The following is a 14,758-nucleotide window of genomic DNA, read 5'->3' on the forward strand; positions in this document are numbered from 1 at the left end:
AAACATCAGATAGATGAAACATAAAACATCAAAGCACATGTATTTTGTGTGTGTGTGTGTCATTTTTTTCTTGTGTAATAGATATTTTACACATTTATTCGTCTGACCCCAACAGTCATTCAAATGAAACAACCAGACGGGAAACTCACTCTAAGATTGAACTGCTCTCAACTCTTTGGGCTTCATGCAAGAACATTTTCATATTTTTATCCCAAAACTGTTTTCAGCCTGATGAATGCCACCTGTTCACGAGGAGGTGCGCGTTCATGAGATGCTCATTAACATAATCCACGCCCCTGAAATTGCCATAATGGGCTCCATGTACCGCTCCGTCTGTGGGCGAGTTTCATTCACAAAAAGTTCCCAAAGAGTAAAAACACCGCGCAGCTTCAAGTCCTGCTTTTAGAAATCAGAAGACAAAAACACAGGAGTGACAGTAGTAGGAGACCTGGAACAATTAGACAATATGAATCCAGCTCACATGTCATCAGAGCAGCTCTGCACCGTGACCGAAATAAAAAGGGAATGATGTGACGTGAAGTTAGATGCTAAAAAACATCTTTCTAAAGCAAAGCGCTCCGTGATGGGAGGAGGTCATGTGACAATCAGAGAGATATTACAGTATCGCTGTCTCTCTGTAGCTCTGTCCAGTATCATGTTGTGTTGCAGCTGACAGTGTAACATCAGCTGCAACATCATAAACTCTATAAAAAACCTTTCAGTAATTTGGCAGCCACGATGAAGATGATGATGATGATGATATGGTGAAGAGAATATTAGTTTTGCATTAAGTTTAATTGTTATGCATTTAATTTTTGTATATTCCAGCATATTTAAACTCCATATTAATTCAGATTACTGCATTATAATTGTAAATGAAGCAAATGTTTCTTCTCTGTGAAGAAAGGCAGAGACAATCTGTTCATGATACATACAACAGGTCTGGACCTCTCTGAAATTTAATTCGTACCTGAAATCCACAAATGTTCTTAAATCACTCGTACGTGCATCTTAAAAACAAATTTGTTCATAGGAGTGGTCCTTGCATGAGGCCTATTGAGAGCACAGAGGCCATAACCTGTATTAGGGGTCACACGTAGACTTACCTTTTCTTTTTAAAGGGTGAAAAAATGTTTGGGAAGCACTGATCTAAACTAAACTCCTGCTTGCGTGAATGCAGTGTGCTGTTGACCGGTTCTGTGATAATTAAAGACAAGAAAAACTTTACTGATATAAATTTTAGTTTTATGATTAAAATGACAAAACTTGACAAGATAGGAAAACACAGAAAGACATCAGAGGAAAATGACAACACATTAAGAGGTGATGCAAATTGCAAGAGTTATGTCAGGGTCATGTAACATTTCTTCAATGTCAATTTTATTCAACATTGAAAAGAAAAGAAAAAAGAAAAGTAAATATTTCCACATTAAAATTAAATTGTATTTGGAGTATTTGAACACTTGTTAAAATAAACTGCAACATCAGTTTCCATTTTTGCTTTTAACTTTCCATAACTGAACTTGTATGAACTGGTTTTTACGACACATTGGCTTCCTGGTTGATGAGGGTGTTAAGATCCAGCTTTGTCTTCTCTAGAGCTGCAGTCTTGGCCCTCCGCGAGGGACGCACCACAGGAACTGACTCAGGAACATTCTCTCCATCACTGTAACAAAGACAAAAAGCAAGCAGAACAAGATGAATATTAATGAAAATACAGTGAAGGTATGAGATCATGTAAAACGTGTACAGATAAATGTATCATGTGTCCTCATGCACTGACAGAACTAACTGGAAAACACTCACCTCTCCTCTGATGACTCTGCCCTCCTGCTTGGCTTTCTGCCTCCTTTGGCTGCACAGACTTTCCTCTGACCTGTGACCAGAGAACACTCAGATTACCTCACAAGGCTGAGTCAAAACAAGAAGAGGTCTACAGGGACACAATGAACAACTGCATTTTAGATGAACAAACAGAACCCGGCATTACCTCTTTTGGCTCTCTTGGCAGATTTTGATAGATCGTCTGTTGCAGCCTCTGTGGAAACAGGGCAGACAGAACATTCATATTTTTATAGCTTCCTCTCTCTGCAAGCTGTATTCTTGTCTTGACAGATACCAAAAATGACAGAGTCAGGCATTTTTTAATCCACTTAGCAACATTCTGGTAATAAGACATAATCCTTTTACAGCAAGAGTTGTCATAACAGAAACAGGCACTGAGGAAACAACACTTCTATTATTGATGCTCAGCAGGTGTGAGGTTGTCTTTCATAGTGAGTTTTGCACATGTACCATCTGCATTGACATCCAGTGGTTGGAGTGCGGTGGCGCTGAGGAGCTCAGCCTGTTCTTTAGAATCCACCAGCTGATGAATCATCTTCTCCAGAGCACGCAGGCAGACACGGTCCTTCACCACCTGAAGACAAACACAGAGGGGAGGAAGGAGGGGGAATGAAAAATGAGGCTTTTTGAGAGGCAGACAGACTGACGTTTTAAACTGTATGACTGGTTGTGTGTTTTTATCTGTTTCTACCTGTACGAGCTGCTGCAGCAGCGTCTGCAGGTCTTTCCTGACAGTCTCCTCTCTGCTGAGCTCCAGGTTGCTAAGAGTCTTGGCATAGAGACGCACCTCGGGGGCTGTAGGGTCCTTCAACATCTCCCCACAGATGCGAACCGCCAAGTAGTCATGGACACACACCTCCTGAAGACAGATACGCATTGCATACACACACACACACTCAATCAGGGATTAATTCTGTTTTTGCCTCAGTGAGGTGTTATTGAATAGTTTAGTGAACCAGCTGTGTGTTAAAGCTCTGCACCCTCCAATTTAAACTGCAGAATTCAATCAGAGAGCAGGGCTGCAACTAATGATTGTTTTCATTATTGAGTCATCTTCTAATTATTTTTTCCAATTCATCGTTTGGTGCATAAAACCTCAGATAAGACTAAAAAAAAAAAAAAAAAGGTGCATCACAATTTCCTACAAAGTGACGTTATTAAATGTCTTGATTTGTCTCATATTCAGTTTACTATGATGTAGAACCTGGAACCATCAAATGTTTGATCTTTTTTTGTTGAAAAATGATATAAATAACTATCAAAATAGTTATTTTCTTCCGATTAATTAATCTAGTAATCATTGCAGCTCTATCAGAGCCAATAAAAACACAACTAACAAAGCATTTCTCAATGGAGACAACCCAGACCTCTGTGTTGGCTGAAGGTTTCATGAGTGCACTTGGACGGGTCAGCTCAACAAGTAGCTCCACCACGTTGTTAACATCCACCTCAGCTAGTGGAGAGGTGGCTGGGGCGTTCATCAGAGTCCGTACAGTCGGCAGGAAACTCTCCTCCACGACCTCCTGGTGGACCCTAATACACACAAAGACACACTCCGTATTAGTTACATAAATAATCACTTCAACAAGGCAAACAATCATGGATGGTAAATACACAGATATAATAACACATCATTGATCAATCAAATTAATTCCTTTACTTAAAATTCTTGGATATCTAAATAATTTAACCACATGACTTATTTGTTTATGTATGTGTGACCTGCTCTCGCGGGCGTAGAGCTGGAAGAAGACACCCAGGCAGTGTCGTAAGCGGGTGTCATCCTCGGTGACGGGATTGTACCACAGCAACACCAGGCGGGACAGCATCTTGGCACTGGACATGCGGCCGGTATACATAAGTTTTGCCAGGCCCTCTGCTGTCTCTGTACGCAGGTCAGAAACCTGAAAATGATGAAACCACACAGATACTTTTCTGTAATTTCTCTAATTTTTCACCCGAGAAATCCAGACATCCAATACTGTCCAATACTAAGTAAATGTTTCGCTTTGAAGCTCACTTCATTGTCCAGGAACTCTGACAGCATCACAACTATACTCTGCGCGGTGTCCTCTGGTACGTCTCCCTTCTCCTCAGCCGGTGGAGCGTCCTCTTCCTGCCGCTCCGGTGATTGGGTGGGCGGGGCTGTCTGAGTGGCAGCTGTTTCAGAGAGCAGCTGGAAGCCGAACAGCAGCAGCAGGTCGATGATGGCCCGCAGAGCACTGATACGTATCTTTACCTCATCCAGCTGGGCGATCTGAAAACATGAATACACAACAATTCTAGTACTGGCAGCTCGTGTCTGTCTGTTTGTGTCAGTGCACCGATATTAAAGTAACATATTTTCTCAATGTAGCCCTGGTAAGTTATCCAGCCACAAAAATTTAATGAATTTTAGATGAATAAAACACATGTGGGAAACATTACTTGTAGCAGCAGGACCATGTGGGTTTTGGCAAGCTCCTTGCTGTGCAGAGTGCACGTTCCCAGACACACCACCGCCATATTACGGACAGCAGGGTGGGCATTTGCAATACTGGGCAGGATCTGACAGACAGAGAAATACGGATTTCAACCAACATTTAATTTCCTCCGTACCTCCAGAGGTTCGCCAACATGAGATGATATTAACAAATAATAACCAAAGAATCTAAGGTTTCATCAGGTTGACATCCTTAAAAGAAATTATCATAATCATATCAAAGATAAGCATTACTCTGTGATGGTCATAATCTACAACCCTACTGCCAACAATTAGTACATTTTGGTATAAGACAGAAACATCTTGTGACATTAGAATTTAAAAAGAACCAGTGACCATACATACTAATGAAAAAACTGTGGCAACTAACTTTATCCTGATATTATTTATTTCTAAAAAGTCAAGTTGAATGTTGTCATTCGTACATCTATGGTACCAGTGGTGAAAAAGTTAAGGTGTTGATTTATACCAGTGAGGACATTAAGGCGCTAATGGTTGGACCGATTCGAGTCTTCATGTTCATCTGCTTCAGCAGTTCAGCGCACATTGTTAGACACCTGAGAAGAGTCTCCGGGTCATTCTGAAATACAGAAAATAAACACACAATTCAAACCTTACATTGACTATTTTATATAGATGAAAAGTCCCATTAAGCTAATCAGGATATATTATATTTAATAACATGTAAAGACACAGAGGTGGTGGTTCTTGTGAAGTCTGTACCTTCTCAGTGCGGACCTCCTTGTCAGGTGGCTGACTGCTCTCTGCGATTTCCTGGATGACTTGGTTCCTGCGGTTCTCCAGCTCTGTGATGGAGTCCTTCAGCTCTGCTGCACGGCTGAACTGCTGAGCTGTGATACAATCCTCCAGGGCTTGTTTAGCCTCCAAGATACGCACCTTCACCTCTGCTAGCTGGATGGCAGGAGGGAAGAGAAGAGGGGGGCGGGGGGGTCATAAACCGAAGAGAGGGGAGAGTCATTCCTCAGCTGGAGCACACTCCAGAGGATTCCTGACTGTTGAGACGAGCAACTAAAGGCAAAAACAACAACAGCTGAGGCTTTGGGCCAGGTTACCACCCTCTAGAGACTACTTTACCTCTACTCACTGAAAATGAAGGGACAGAGGAAGAGAGCAGGTGCACGAAGCAGATGGAAGCTAAACACCTGAGCTAGGATCGACTTCTGCATCAGTTTGGCCTCCAAGGTAGTGAATACTTTCACTGCTTATTGTAAATCAGGAGACTGAAATTTAATTAGACGGACTGTTGATCAGGACTGAAGTCCAACTTTGTGAGATAACCTCTTTCAGTCTATTTGTCTTCTTAGGTAACCACTGACTGTCACTGAGGTTAAATGAGGAAAAGAAGTGATGAAGAAAACTAAAATTTACTCGACCAGACCACAAGACAAGCTCGGTGTACATGATCTACATTAGTTCAAACATATTTTGCCTCCAAATACCAACCATCCAGCTGGAGGTATCGAGGCATGAACAGATAGAAACAGACAGCGAGGGAACGTAAATAGAGCACAGAAGAATTTTTTCTTAAAACGTACTTTTATCAGAGAGTCTTTCCTGATTTTAATTCATTTCACTTACGTCTTTTGTTTTTTTTTTAAAAAAGTTTCTCCTGTTTAATTTTACACTGAATTGGTTTTATCTGTAAAATCGAATGATTTTATATGTCTGTGTTTGTAACGAGGGTTTTATAAAGAGTGCTCTATATATGAAGATTATAATTATTATTAGATTAGCGTAGAACAGTGAAAAGTTACAAACCAAAACAATTAAGAAATAAATTTGTTGGTAATCTCACTTTTAGAATATAAATACATTTTATTATGTTTAGTTCCTTCATAGTAATCATTCTTTCTCTGGCTTGTTAATATTTCAAAATTTCCTATCTAATAAAATCAAGTTCTTTGCCAATATGTGATGTTTTCATCCATCCAAAAAAAAAAAAAAAAAAAAAAAACACAGTAGGGCGATTGGACAGGATTACTGAATCTAATTGCTCCTGGGTGCTTTCAGCTGGCAGAGTGTTCCCCACCTGGACCTGCTGCCTGCGGCTCTCGTTCTCATCCACTGGCTGACTGGCTTCCATGATGGGCTCCCTCACATCAGAGATGATTTCTGCCACCTGTGTAACACAAAGCCAGCTCATTTAGGCATCAATCTCAGCGGTAATGACACCACCACTGAATGGAAAATCTGTCTCATTTCGTGACATCTCAAACAAAAGAGCTTTCGTAGCAGAGGACAGTTTCATTAAAGCCTCCGTTAGTGCAATCATTTTCCACCTAAGTGTGTCCATCTGGAAACATTGACAAATAATTTTGGCTTTTATATTTTCATTTCTGCCTAATTGTTCTATCAAATGAGTTTATGAGGGGTAGTGATATATGCATTTCTGCTTGCGTGTGTTTCCCACAGACGGCAGTGAATCTACGATGGTGAAAGAGTTCAGATTCATGTGTTCAAATGGAACTCACAGTCTGTATGCGTCTGTGATCGTCGGGGATGAGGGTGAGGAGTTTCTCAGTGAGCAGGGAGACCAGCGAGGACGGCGTCTGTGGCAGAGCCAACATCTCCTGCAGTACAGTCAGCACTTGCTTCCTACAAAGACAAAAAGAAAACCAAAGTCTGACTAAAAACATCAACAAGCTGATGATAATATTTAGAAAATTGGACAAAATCAAACAAAATCAGACAATTTGTCCTGAAAGGCAGTTATGATAAGCGCTGAACAATAAACTTAATTTATTGAATTAATGACACTATGGATCTCTCACTGAACTAAATTAACTTATATTGCAAAATCACAATACATTGTCTGAGTCTTTAACCGACCAATCAGCTCACAGCCTAATCCACAAGTCCAGACAAGGAAGTGAGCCACCACAAGTTAGGGAATATACTTAAATGATGTATTTAAAAAGCTAGTGTTACATTTATTTTTAATCAAGGTAAATCTTTTGATAAAAGATTTGAGATCATATTGTCCTAAATCCTCTTTTTCATTAGTTTCTAATCCTTCATTCAGATTCTTTTTCTCTCATAACTTTCACTGTTCCAATATGGTGTCCAGACAACCAAGCAGTTACTCCTCCTCTTCATCTTCTTCCTACCTTTTACCATCCCTATCCAAGTCCTCTGACAAGTCTGAGCATTTGCTCCCCGAAGCTGTTCAGATGATTAAGCAGTAATCCTATTTCCAGACTTATATTTGCCCTCTATCCATCCTTCCCTCCCATTTTCTCCCAACACTTTCTCACTCCTTGCCTTCGCATTTGGTGCCCAGCTATTTGTTAAGGTGATTTTCTTACTGCATCTTCCAACCTCTGCCTCATTTCTTCATCTGTTTAGAGGGACCGTGAGGAGTTCTGACCACTATAAACAATATGGAGCAATGGCTTTATGAGAAGGTTCCAGTTTTTGCTTGGCCTGTGCACACATACATAATCACACAGATGACAGGATGCACATTCCTGCCAATATACTATACCACTGATTTACAGGTGGCAGTAACACACCAAGAAATGCATCAATACATTGGCAAAACTGTCATTGACTTTTATTAGTTTTATCGAATTCTTATCCGATTTGAAATCTATTTTACTGTTTTTTAATTATTATTCATCTTTCTTTTTTTTCCCACGTGTGCATTAGTCTTGGTTTGTACTGTTTACATTTATTTTGTCATATTATCAGCTTGTCAGTCATCTGTAAATCACTTTGAATTGCACTAACCTGTATAAAAGGTGCTATTCAAATAAAGTCTGATTGACTGATTGATTGATAGTAAAGGAAGGAAAGAAGAAGACTGCAAGCAAACATGGATGTAAACAATGCTGTTTTCAAAAAGCTTTGCAAATGTTTATGAGGAAGAAAATGCATTCAACACATTTGTTAGACCTAAAGGATACACAATGCGTTATGGTGAGAAACACTGAATGTAAATAGACCTTTTCTTTGTTTACAAGAAAACTCCACAGGACACCTTTTTATCATCCTACCAGCGCAACCATGTTCCCCATCTTACCTGCCACCCTCCTCGTTGGTGTCCAGACAGCCGATGAGATGGATGAGCTGCTGCGAGATGAACTCCTTGGTCATGACCAACTCCAGCTGGTTAAAGTCAGCCCTCTGCTCCTCTGACAGCACTGGCACTGCCTTCAGATATCTACAACAGTCAGAGTCAAGAATTATACAACTGAGAGACAACAGCAGCTCTTGAGGCACAGCCAGACAGTTCAGCAGCACACTCTGAGACAACAAAGCCAAAAATCAGGCAGTGACCTGGGTGCCTGAGTGACGGTGGTATTACTCAAAATAAGTAACAGTTATATTAAATGCAACATTTTAGGTAGCTAAAAATCCTACCAGCACTACCTACAAGCAGGTACACACAGCTGTATCAGCTATCAGCTAGCCACTGGGTCATTCATACAAACCTGTAATAGTCTCTCTGTAAATAGTCTCTTATTTCATCATCGACATATTTTATGAGCAGATAAGTGTTAAGCGTGCTGCTAACTTATAGCAAATCTATTTAAGGAGCATTTCACACTACAGCATCCCACACATTTGGCAGGTGATAAAACAGCAGTGTGGTCTAACTGTGACGCTTAGGGAGGATGATATTTGAGTCCTGGGATTTAACTGGATGCATGAGTGTGGACGGTATTCTGTGATTTATGCAAGAGATTAACAACAAGAAAATTCAATAGGTGTGTCTGTGTAACAGGAGGAATATGTTTTTGTATTTTGAGTGTGTACAGCTACATTTCAAAGTAGTTGTAGCACATGCTGCGTGCCTGAGGCGCGTGAATCTAATCACAGCTGTTTTTAGAGTATCTGGCTTTGATCTTGTAAATAGTTTTTTTCTAAAAAAAAAAAAAACCAGACTTACAAATGCAATGAGCATCAACAGATGTTGTTTGACTTGTTTGGTAGAGATAAGAGTCTTTTTTATGTAAATGTCACACTTCACTAAAATTACACAGGTTAGGTTAAATTTAAACCATTAGTTAGCCACACTATTAAAGCAGTTATATAAGCTTTAAGTTAGCCACACAGTTACATACAGAAAGAGCTCCTCTGAGAACACCGCCTTCAGATACCTGGAGTTATAACATGGTTATTATGGCAACTGTGTTCTGATAATCATCAATGAAACCTGTTAATTAGTTGTCTGGTCCAGATGTTACTCAACAACAACAGTAAAACATACAGCTGATAGCAAGAAAATATAAATATAATCTAGTGAATATCTATCGCCTTTCTCACCCATAGAGGTAGTCGGCATATGTGGCAGCATCTGGTAACACTTGTTCCAGCGTTTCTTCACCATCATCCCCTTTGGCTTTAATGAACTCACACAGGGCTCTCCAGTAAAGCACATTCTCACAGCTCAGAGAGTCAACTGGGATCAGCTTCCTGTTGAAAACACACATCTTTAATTTCTGGCATCTCATTTACAGTTTCACTCATGAGATCCAGAGAGAGAGAGAAAGCGCACCTGTTGTCAAGCTGCACTCTGTTCTGCAGCAGATCATCAGTGGGTGCGCCTTTGAATATGGCTTTGAGTGTTTCCAGAGCCGTTTGGGAGCAGTTCTCCACATCAAGCCTGTGGAGCAGCTCTATGATATCACCATTCAGCCGAAGCAGCCAGGACGGCAGCAGACGAGCACAAACCACTTCCCTCACCGCTTCTACAACAGACACACACACACACACACACACACACAGCCGGTCATACAAATTAATTGTGCACAGTGTCATTTCTCACTGCAAGTAATAACTAAATTGAATTTTTGTTATTGAAAAAGAACCGGCACACAATCTGGTGTTACCTGATGTGTCGTGGAGTCCCTGCTGCAGTAGACTCACTCTCTGTGCAATGGTCAGAGCTTTAATGTGGACTTTGTCTGCCAAAACCTGAAACAGGAAACAAAACTGTGTTTGAATTTTTTTTCTGGAGTTATAACAAACCTAATTTCACAAAAATCCATGTTTAATCAGATCATGATGACAACTTTATTGTGTATGGTTGTTGATGCTGACTTGCCATATGCGTGCCTCAAATTTATACTTGATTATTTGACTGCCTGTGTGGCTACCTGGAAGGCTAACTTGCGGACGTTCTCTTTGATGTCCCGGGTGCGTTTAAGTACTTTGGGGAGGGTCTGAGGAGACATGGCGATGCAGGAGAGGACGGCACGTCGCACCTCAGCATTACTATCATTTTCCAGAATCAACATGTAGGCTGAACAGTGGAGAGATGGAGAATTTGACAGTTAGAAAGAGAAAAGATACAGATAAGAACATTCAAAATACAAGGCCATGAAGTGAGCAGGAACTCTACATTTCTGCTAGATGACATCAACAAGTCATGCCAGCAAACACCCACACTGGGTTGAGTATTTTTGTTATACCACAACAGATTTCTGGGTTCAAACACACCATCTGCTACTCTCCAAATACAAACCGCTGATGGTGGGGCAGTCAGGATCCATTGGCTGCTGCAGACGGGTCATTGCCAAGGCAGCCTGAATCCTCACATTGGGGAACTTGTCAGTGACACGGACCAGCATGGCTTGGTGGATGCGATCGAAGAGGTCGTCGTCAATCTGGGCATTCTCTGCCATGCTGCCCAGTAACTTGTTAATCAGCTGGCACACACGGAAACGCACCGCATGGCTACTAGCTTTGTGAGACTGAGGAGAGAGGAAGGTAGAAAGGGAACAGTCCATTGGAATTGGAAAAAGAGGAGTGAGACATGGGGTTGGGGAGAAAGAGGCAGATAGTACAGGAAGACGAAAGGACATGGTTTGAAGGAAAGAGGACGAGCAGAGATAAAGGGTTGTATATCGCAGGAGCATAGGAGTGAGAGACAAATGGAGTCCGACAAGAAGGAGAGAGGAGACAGATGGGACAGGGCAAAATCAGATTAAGAGGCTGCAGAGACATCAATCATGTCAGAGCTTATCTGTACAGGAAATGCTCAACAAAAAAAGGAGGTTGTTGTCATTAACACAAGAAATGTTTGGGGTTCACTGATTTTTTAAAAATGATGATGATTATTAATCTCAAAAAGTTGAGTTTGTGATTATTTATCACACGCCTTAGCCACAATGCATATGCTCATGTAATATAAATACCTCCAACAGGAAGTTGAAGATGAAACTCAAAAATGGATGATCATCCTCTGCTTCTTCGTCTTCCTCCTCCTCTTCCTCCTGCTGCTGCTCCTCCTCCTCTGTTTTAGGTGGAGACTGGAAACTTGTGGCGAACCTCGCGACAAATTCAATGACATTTTCGACGGTAGGTTCCCGCTTGTACACGATCATAGCATACTTCAGGTAGTGGACAAACTCCTCGTGGAACAGTGTCTTGTCCTCAAGCTGATGGAGGAGATGGAGGAGGTCAGCAGGCAGGTGACAGGGGATGCAAACCAGAAGAAACAATAAAATGGACAATACGTTTCTGTAAAAGTTATTCAGCACAGCGAAAAAATAAAGCTATCAGAATAGAGAACCATCCAGACCTCTCAATATGTCTTTTATGACATGTTTGTTTTCTGTCCCCAGGGTCAAAAAAAGAAGAGATGGTATTCAATTTCTGTCCACTACAAAACTGGAGGTCTACTCCAACTCTTGGTTCTTTAACACTGTGGCTTTATTCAGATTCATATTTCTCACTGCACAGTAATTTTTAATTCTTCTGTTTAATTGTGTTTTTCAGAGCTGCAACTAACGACTTATTTTCATTATCAATTTGATTATTTTCTTGAATAATAGATTAGTTGTTTGGTCACAATGGTGAAAAATGTCAATAACTATTTCCCAAAGCCCAAGCTGATGTCCTTAAATGTCTTGTTTTGTCCCAAACAACAGTCCACAACCCAGATCAGTTTACTGTCATAGAGGACTAAAGAAACCAGAAAATATTCACATATGAGAATATGGACATTTTCTTCTTTCAAAAAAAGACTAAAAACAATTAATCAATTATCAAAATAGATGGCAATTAATTTAATAGTTGGCAACTAATAGATAAATCATTGTAGTTCTAGTATTTTTATCTTCGCTTTTCCTCCATTCTTTTAAATTCTATGCATGTGTCTTTTTATATCATCTTGCATTTCTTCCTTCTTTCTTTTTATGTCTTATATAATGGACTTTGAATTGCCTTGTAGATGAAAGGTATGATTTTATCATAATAAAGCTTTGACCCTAGAATCCAATAAGAGGGATGTGAGGCCAAAACAGCACACAACCACACCTACATATGATGGTTTTAAACAGTGAAAAATGTGTTAAAGTGTTTTAAAAGTGTCACATGTTTAAAGGATAGGTTCATATTTTTTCCAAGTCTCTCTTAAAACAAATGTCAGGTGTGCACATGAATACTAAAATAGGTTTTCCTCACGGTAATCATTCCTCCTGTTCATACTGGCTATTAAAAAAAAAATCAAATGTGCTTTCAATGCAAGTGGTGGGGGCCAAAATCCACAGTGTTTCCAAACAGTCACTTTGTGCAAAAATGCATTTAAAAGTTGATCTGAATCTTATATGAGGCTTCAACAGTGTTAAGTGGATATCTGCCACATTTGCAGTCTTTTTAGCATCAAATTCCCTCTTTGTGTTTCTTCTGACAGTGTTTCCCTGTTGAGCTGCGGTGGAAGTATAGTAACAAAAAGAGTGACTTTGGCATTAAAAAGACTATAACGTTGACATATATCTACTTGATTTAACTAATTTAGATGGCTGAAGCTTCATATTCACTTCAGATAAACTTTTAAATACATTTTTACACAGAAGGAGGACTGTGTAAATATGTCCTCCCATCACTAGTGCTTTATAAAATTATCTTCTAATGGCCATTATGTACAGGAGGAGTCATTATGGCAAGAAACCCCTATTTCAATGTTCATTTGGGCACCTGATTATTATTTCATGACAGACTTGAAACGTTGTGAACGTTGCAGACAAACAGCAGCTTCACATGTTTCCGCACAGATCTCACCTTGTTGTAGCGGCTCTTCAGACTCGCCACCAGCTTCGCCTTGTTGTTGTGGCCTTTCTGAGCGCGCTGAAACGCCTCCTTAATGTCCATTTCGTTGTCCGCAGTCATCTTTCCTCTACAGAAAACCACAGTAAAAAAGTGAAATTACTAACACAACTGTAAAAGCTTCCCTCGCAGAAACTTTCAGCAACGTCTGAATTAAATGATACTAACGGCAGCAGCCTTTTTTTCTCTAGTGTCTCATTAGCAAACTTAACGAAAGCCCCACCTCGAGAGAAGAGCAGGAAAACAACGTAACCTGGCTCGCCAGAGACACTAGAGCATACTTTATCAGAATATCAACACGGACATCATATTATCCAGTAGATGTGAACTTTATTTAAGTTTTTAAAATGTATTTACCGTTCCTGCAATTTTCCTCAGGAAACACTGCCGCCTGTTTTCAAATTCAACTGTGGTGTCGTTCTCGCGAGAACGTGAATGCGTAATATCGATTTCTACGTAATGACGTATAATACCGGGAGGGCGCCCTGGGTTTAGCCTTGCAGGAGACGTTCCTGTCAGGCTCAATTGTGTATTAAATAAATACCATTTTTCTGCAAGTAGGATCGATTTTTTTATCAGCTTTTTGATTCTTTAATTTATCTATAGTACTAAATACTCGTTATCTTTTTTGCCATTCGGATTTGTGAATCAAATCTGCCAATGTCTATATTATTTGTATTTGTATTATATTTGTATGTATATCTATGCTGGACATAAATTAATTAAAATATGTATATGTTTAAGGTATACTGACTGATTCTACTAATAGAGCTACTATACATCCATGATCAGGCTCTGCACAAATCCAGCTTTGTTCGCCCAGGACTGGCAGACCTATCAAGAACCATAAATTACAAATGATCATTTGATTGGCTTTTTTAAGGGTGAACTGCAAGGATGTATTCAGGAGAAGAATACACAGGTATTAGCATTGCCTGTGACCAAAATATCAGGGAAAAAGACCTATAGTTTATGAATGGCAAGTACTCAGACAGCAGCCACTGTATGAGACCACTTATTGATATTTAGCTTACAGCAGTCATATTGTACGTTTATTATTTATCAATCATTAATAAAAACAGATTAAAAAAAAAACAATTAACCATATTATTTGGTTGGATGAAAGAAATCATCTCCTACACTGGATCACTAATCTGCTAATATTTCATATCCCACATATGAACTGTTTGTACTAGTGTTCAACCCCTCATGTTGGTGTTGTGGTGTCCAAGGCCACAGCTGCCGGGCAGCTGGGGAGGGGTCACAGCAGACAGTTCACCCGTGGGAAGGGCAATGACAAGCATCTCTGCAGGCGGACAGGGCTCTCCATATTATGGGAACAGCAACAGCAGCCAT

General features: G+C 40.2%; 1 protein-coding gene and 1 long non-coding RNA gene across 2 annotated transcripts; one reads left to right on the forward strand and one right to left on the reverse strand.

Moving 5' to 3' along the window:
* Positions 1-1,223: 1,223 nt before the first annotated feature.
* On the reverse strand, positions 1,224-13,864 carry ncapg (non-SMC condensin I complex, subunit G). Its single transcript, XM_044346871.1, has 22 exons — positions 13,760-13,864; positions 13,358-13,472; positions 11,491-11,733; positions 10,818-11,046; positions 10,450-10,595; positions 10,183-10,267; positions 9,849-10,041; positions 9,617-9,766; positions 8,370-8,510; positions 6,820-6,943; positions 6,378-6,467; positions 5,051-5,239; positions 4,797-4,907; positions 4,273-4,392; positions 3,866-4,102; positions 3,568-3,749; positions 3,213-3,378; positions 2,537-2,704; positions 2,296-2,419; positions 1,991-2,038; positions 1,807-1,876; positions 1,224-1,666 (listed from the first exon to the last, which is right to left on the reverse strand). The coding sequence occupies exons 2-22, from the start codon at positions 13,463-13,465 to the stop codon at positions 1,540-1,542; spliced, it is 3,051 nt and encodes a 1,016-aa protein (XP_044202806.1). The 5' UTR covers positions 13,466-13,472; positions 13,760-13,864; the 3' UTR covers positions 1,224-1,539.
* LOC122979433 lies at positions 6,492-6,907 on the forward strand. Its single transcript, XR_006402854.1, has 2 exons — positions 6,492-6,606; positions 6,761-6,907. It is a non-coding gene; the product is annotated as an uncharacterized LOC122979433 (long non-coding RNA).
* Positions 13,865-14,758: the final 894 nt, after the last annotated feature.

Source organism: Thunnus albacares, chromosome 3 (genome assembly GCF_914725855.1).
Source record: "Thunnus albacares chromosome 3, fThuAlb1.1, whole genome shotgun sequence".
Taxonomy (NCBI): Eukaryota; Metazoa; Chordata; class Actinopteri; order Scombriformes; family Scombridae; genus Thunnus; species Thunnus albacares.

Excerpts from the sequence above, each read along its gene's own strand:
- ncapg (XM_044346871.1), bottom strand. The coding sequence starts at position 13,465 with ATGACTGCGGACAACGAAATGGACATTAAGGAGGCGTTTCAGCGCGCT. Across the intron at positions 11,734-13,357 it reads TGAAGAGCCGCTACAACAAG|CTTGAGGACAAGACACTGTT; the intron begins GTGAGATCTGTG and ends CTCCTCCATCAG. Across the intron at positions 9,767-9,848 it reads AGAGTGCAGCTTGACAACAG|GAAGCTGATCCCAGTTGACT; the intron begins GTGCGCTTTCTC and ends TGTTTTCAACAG.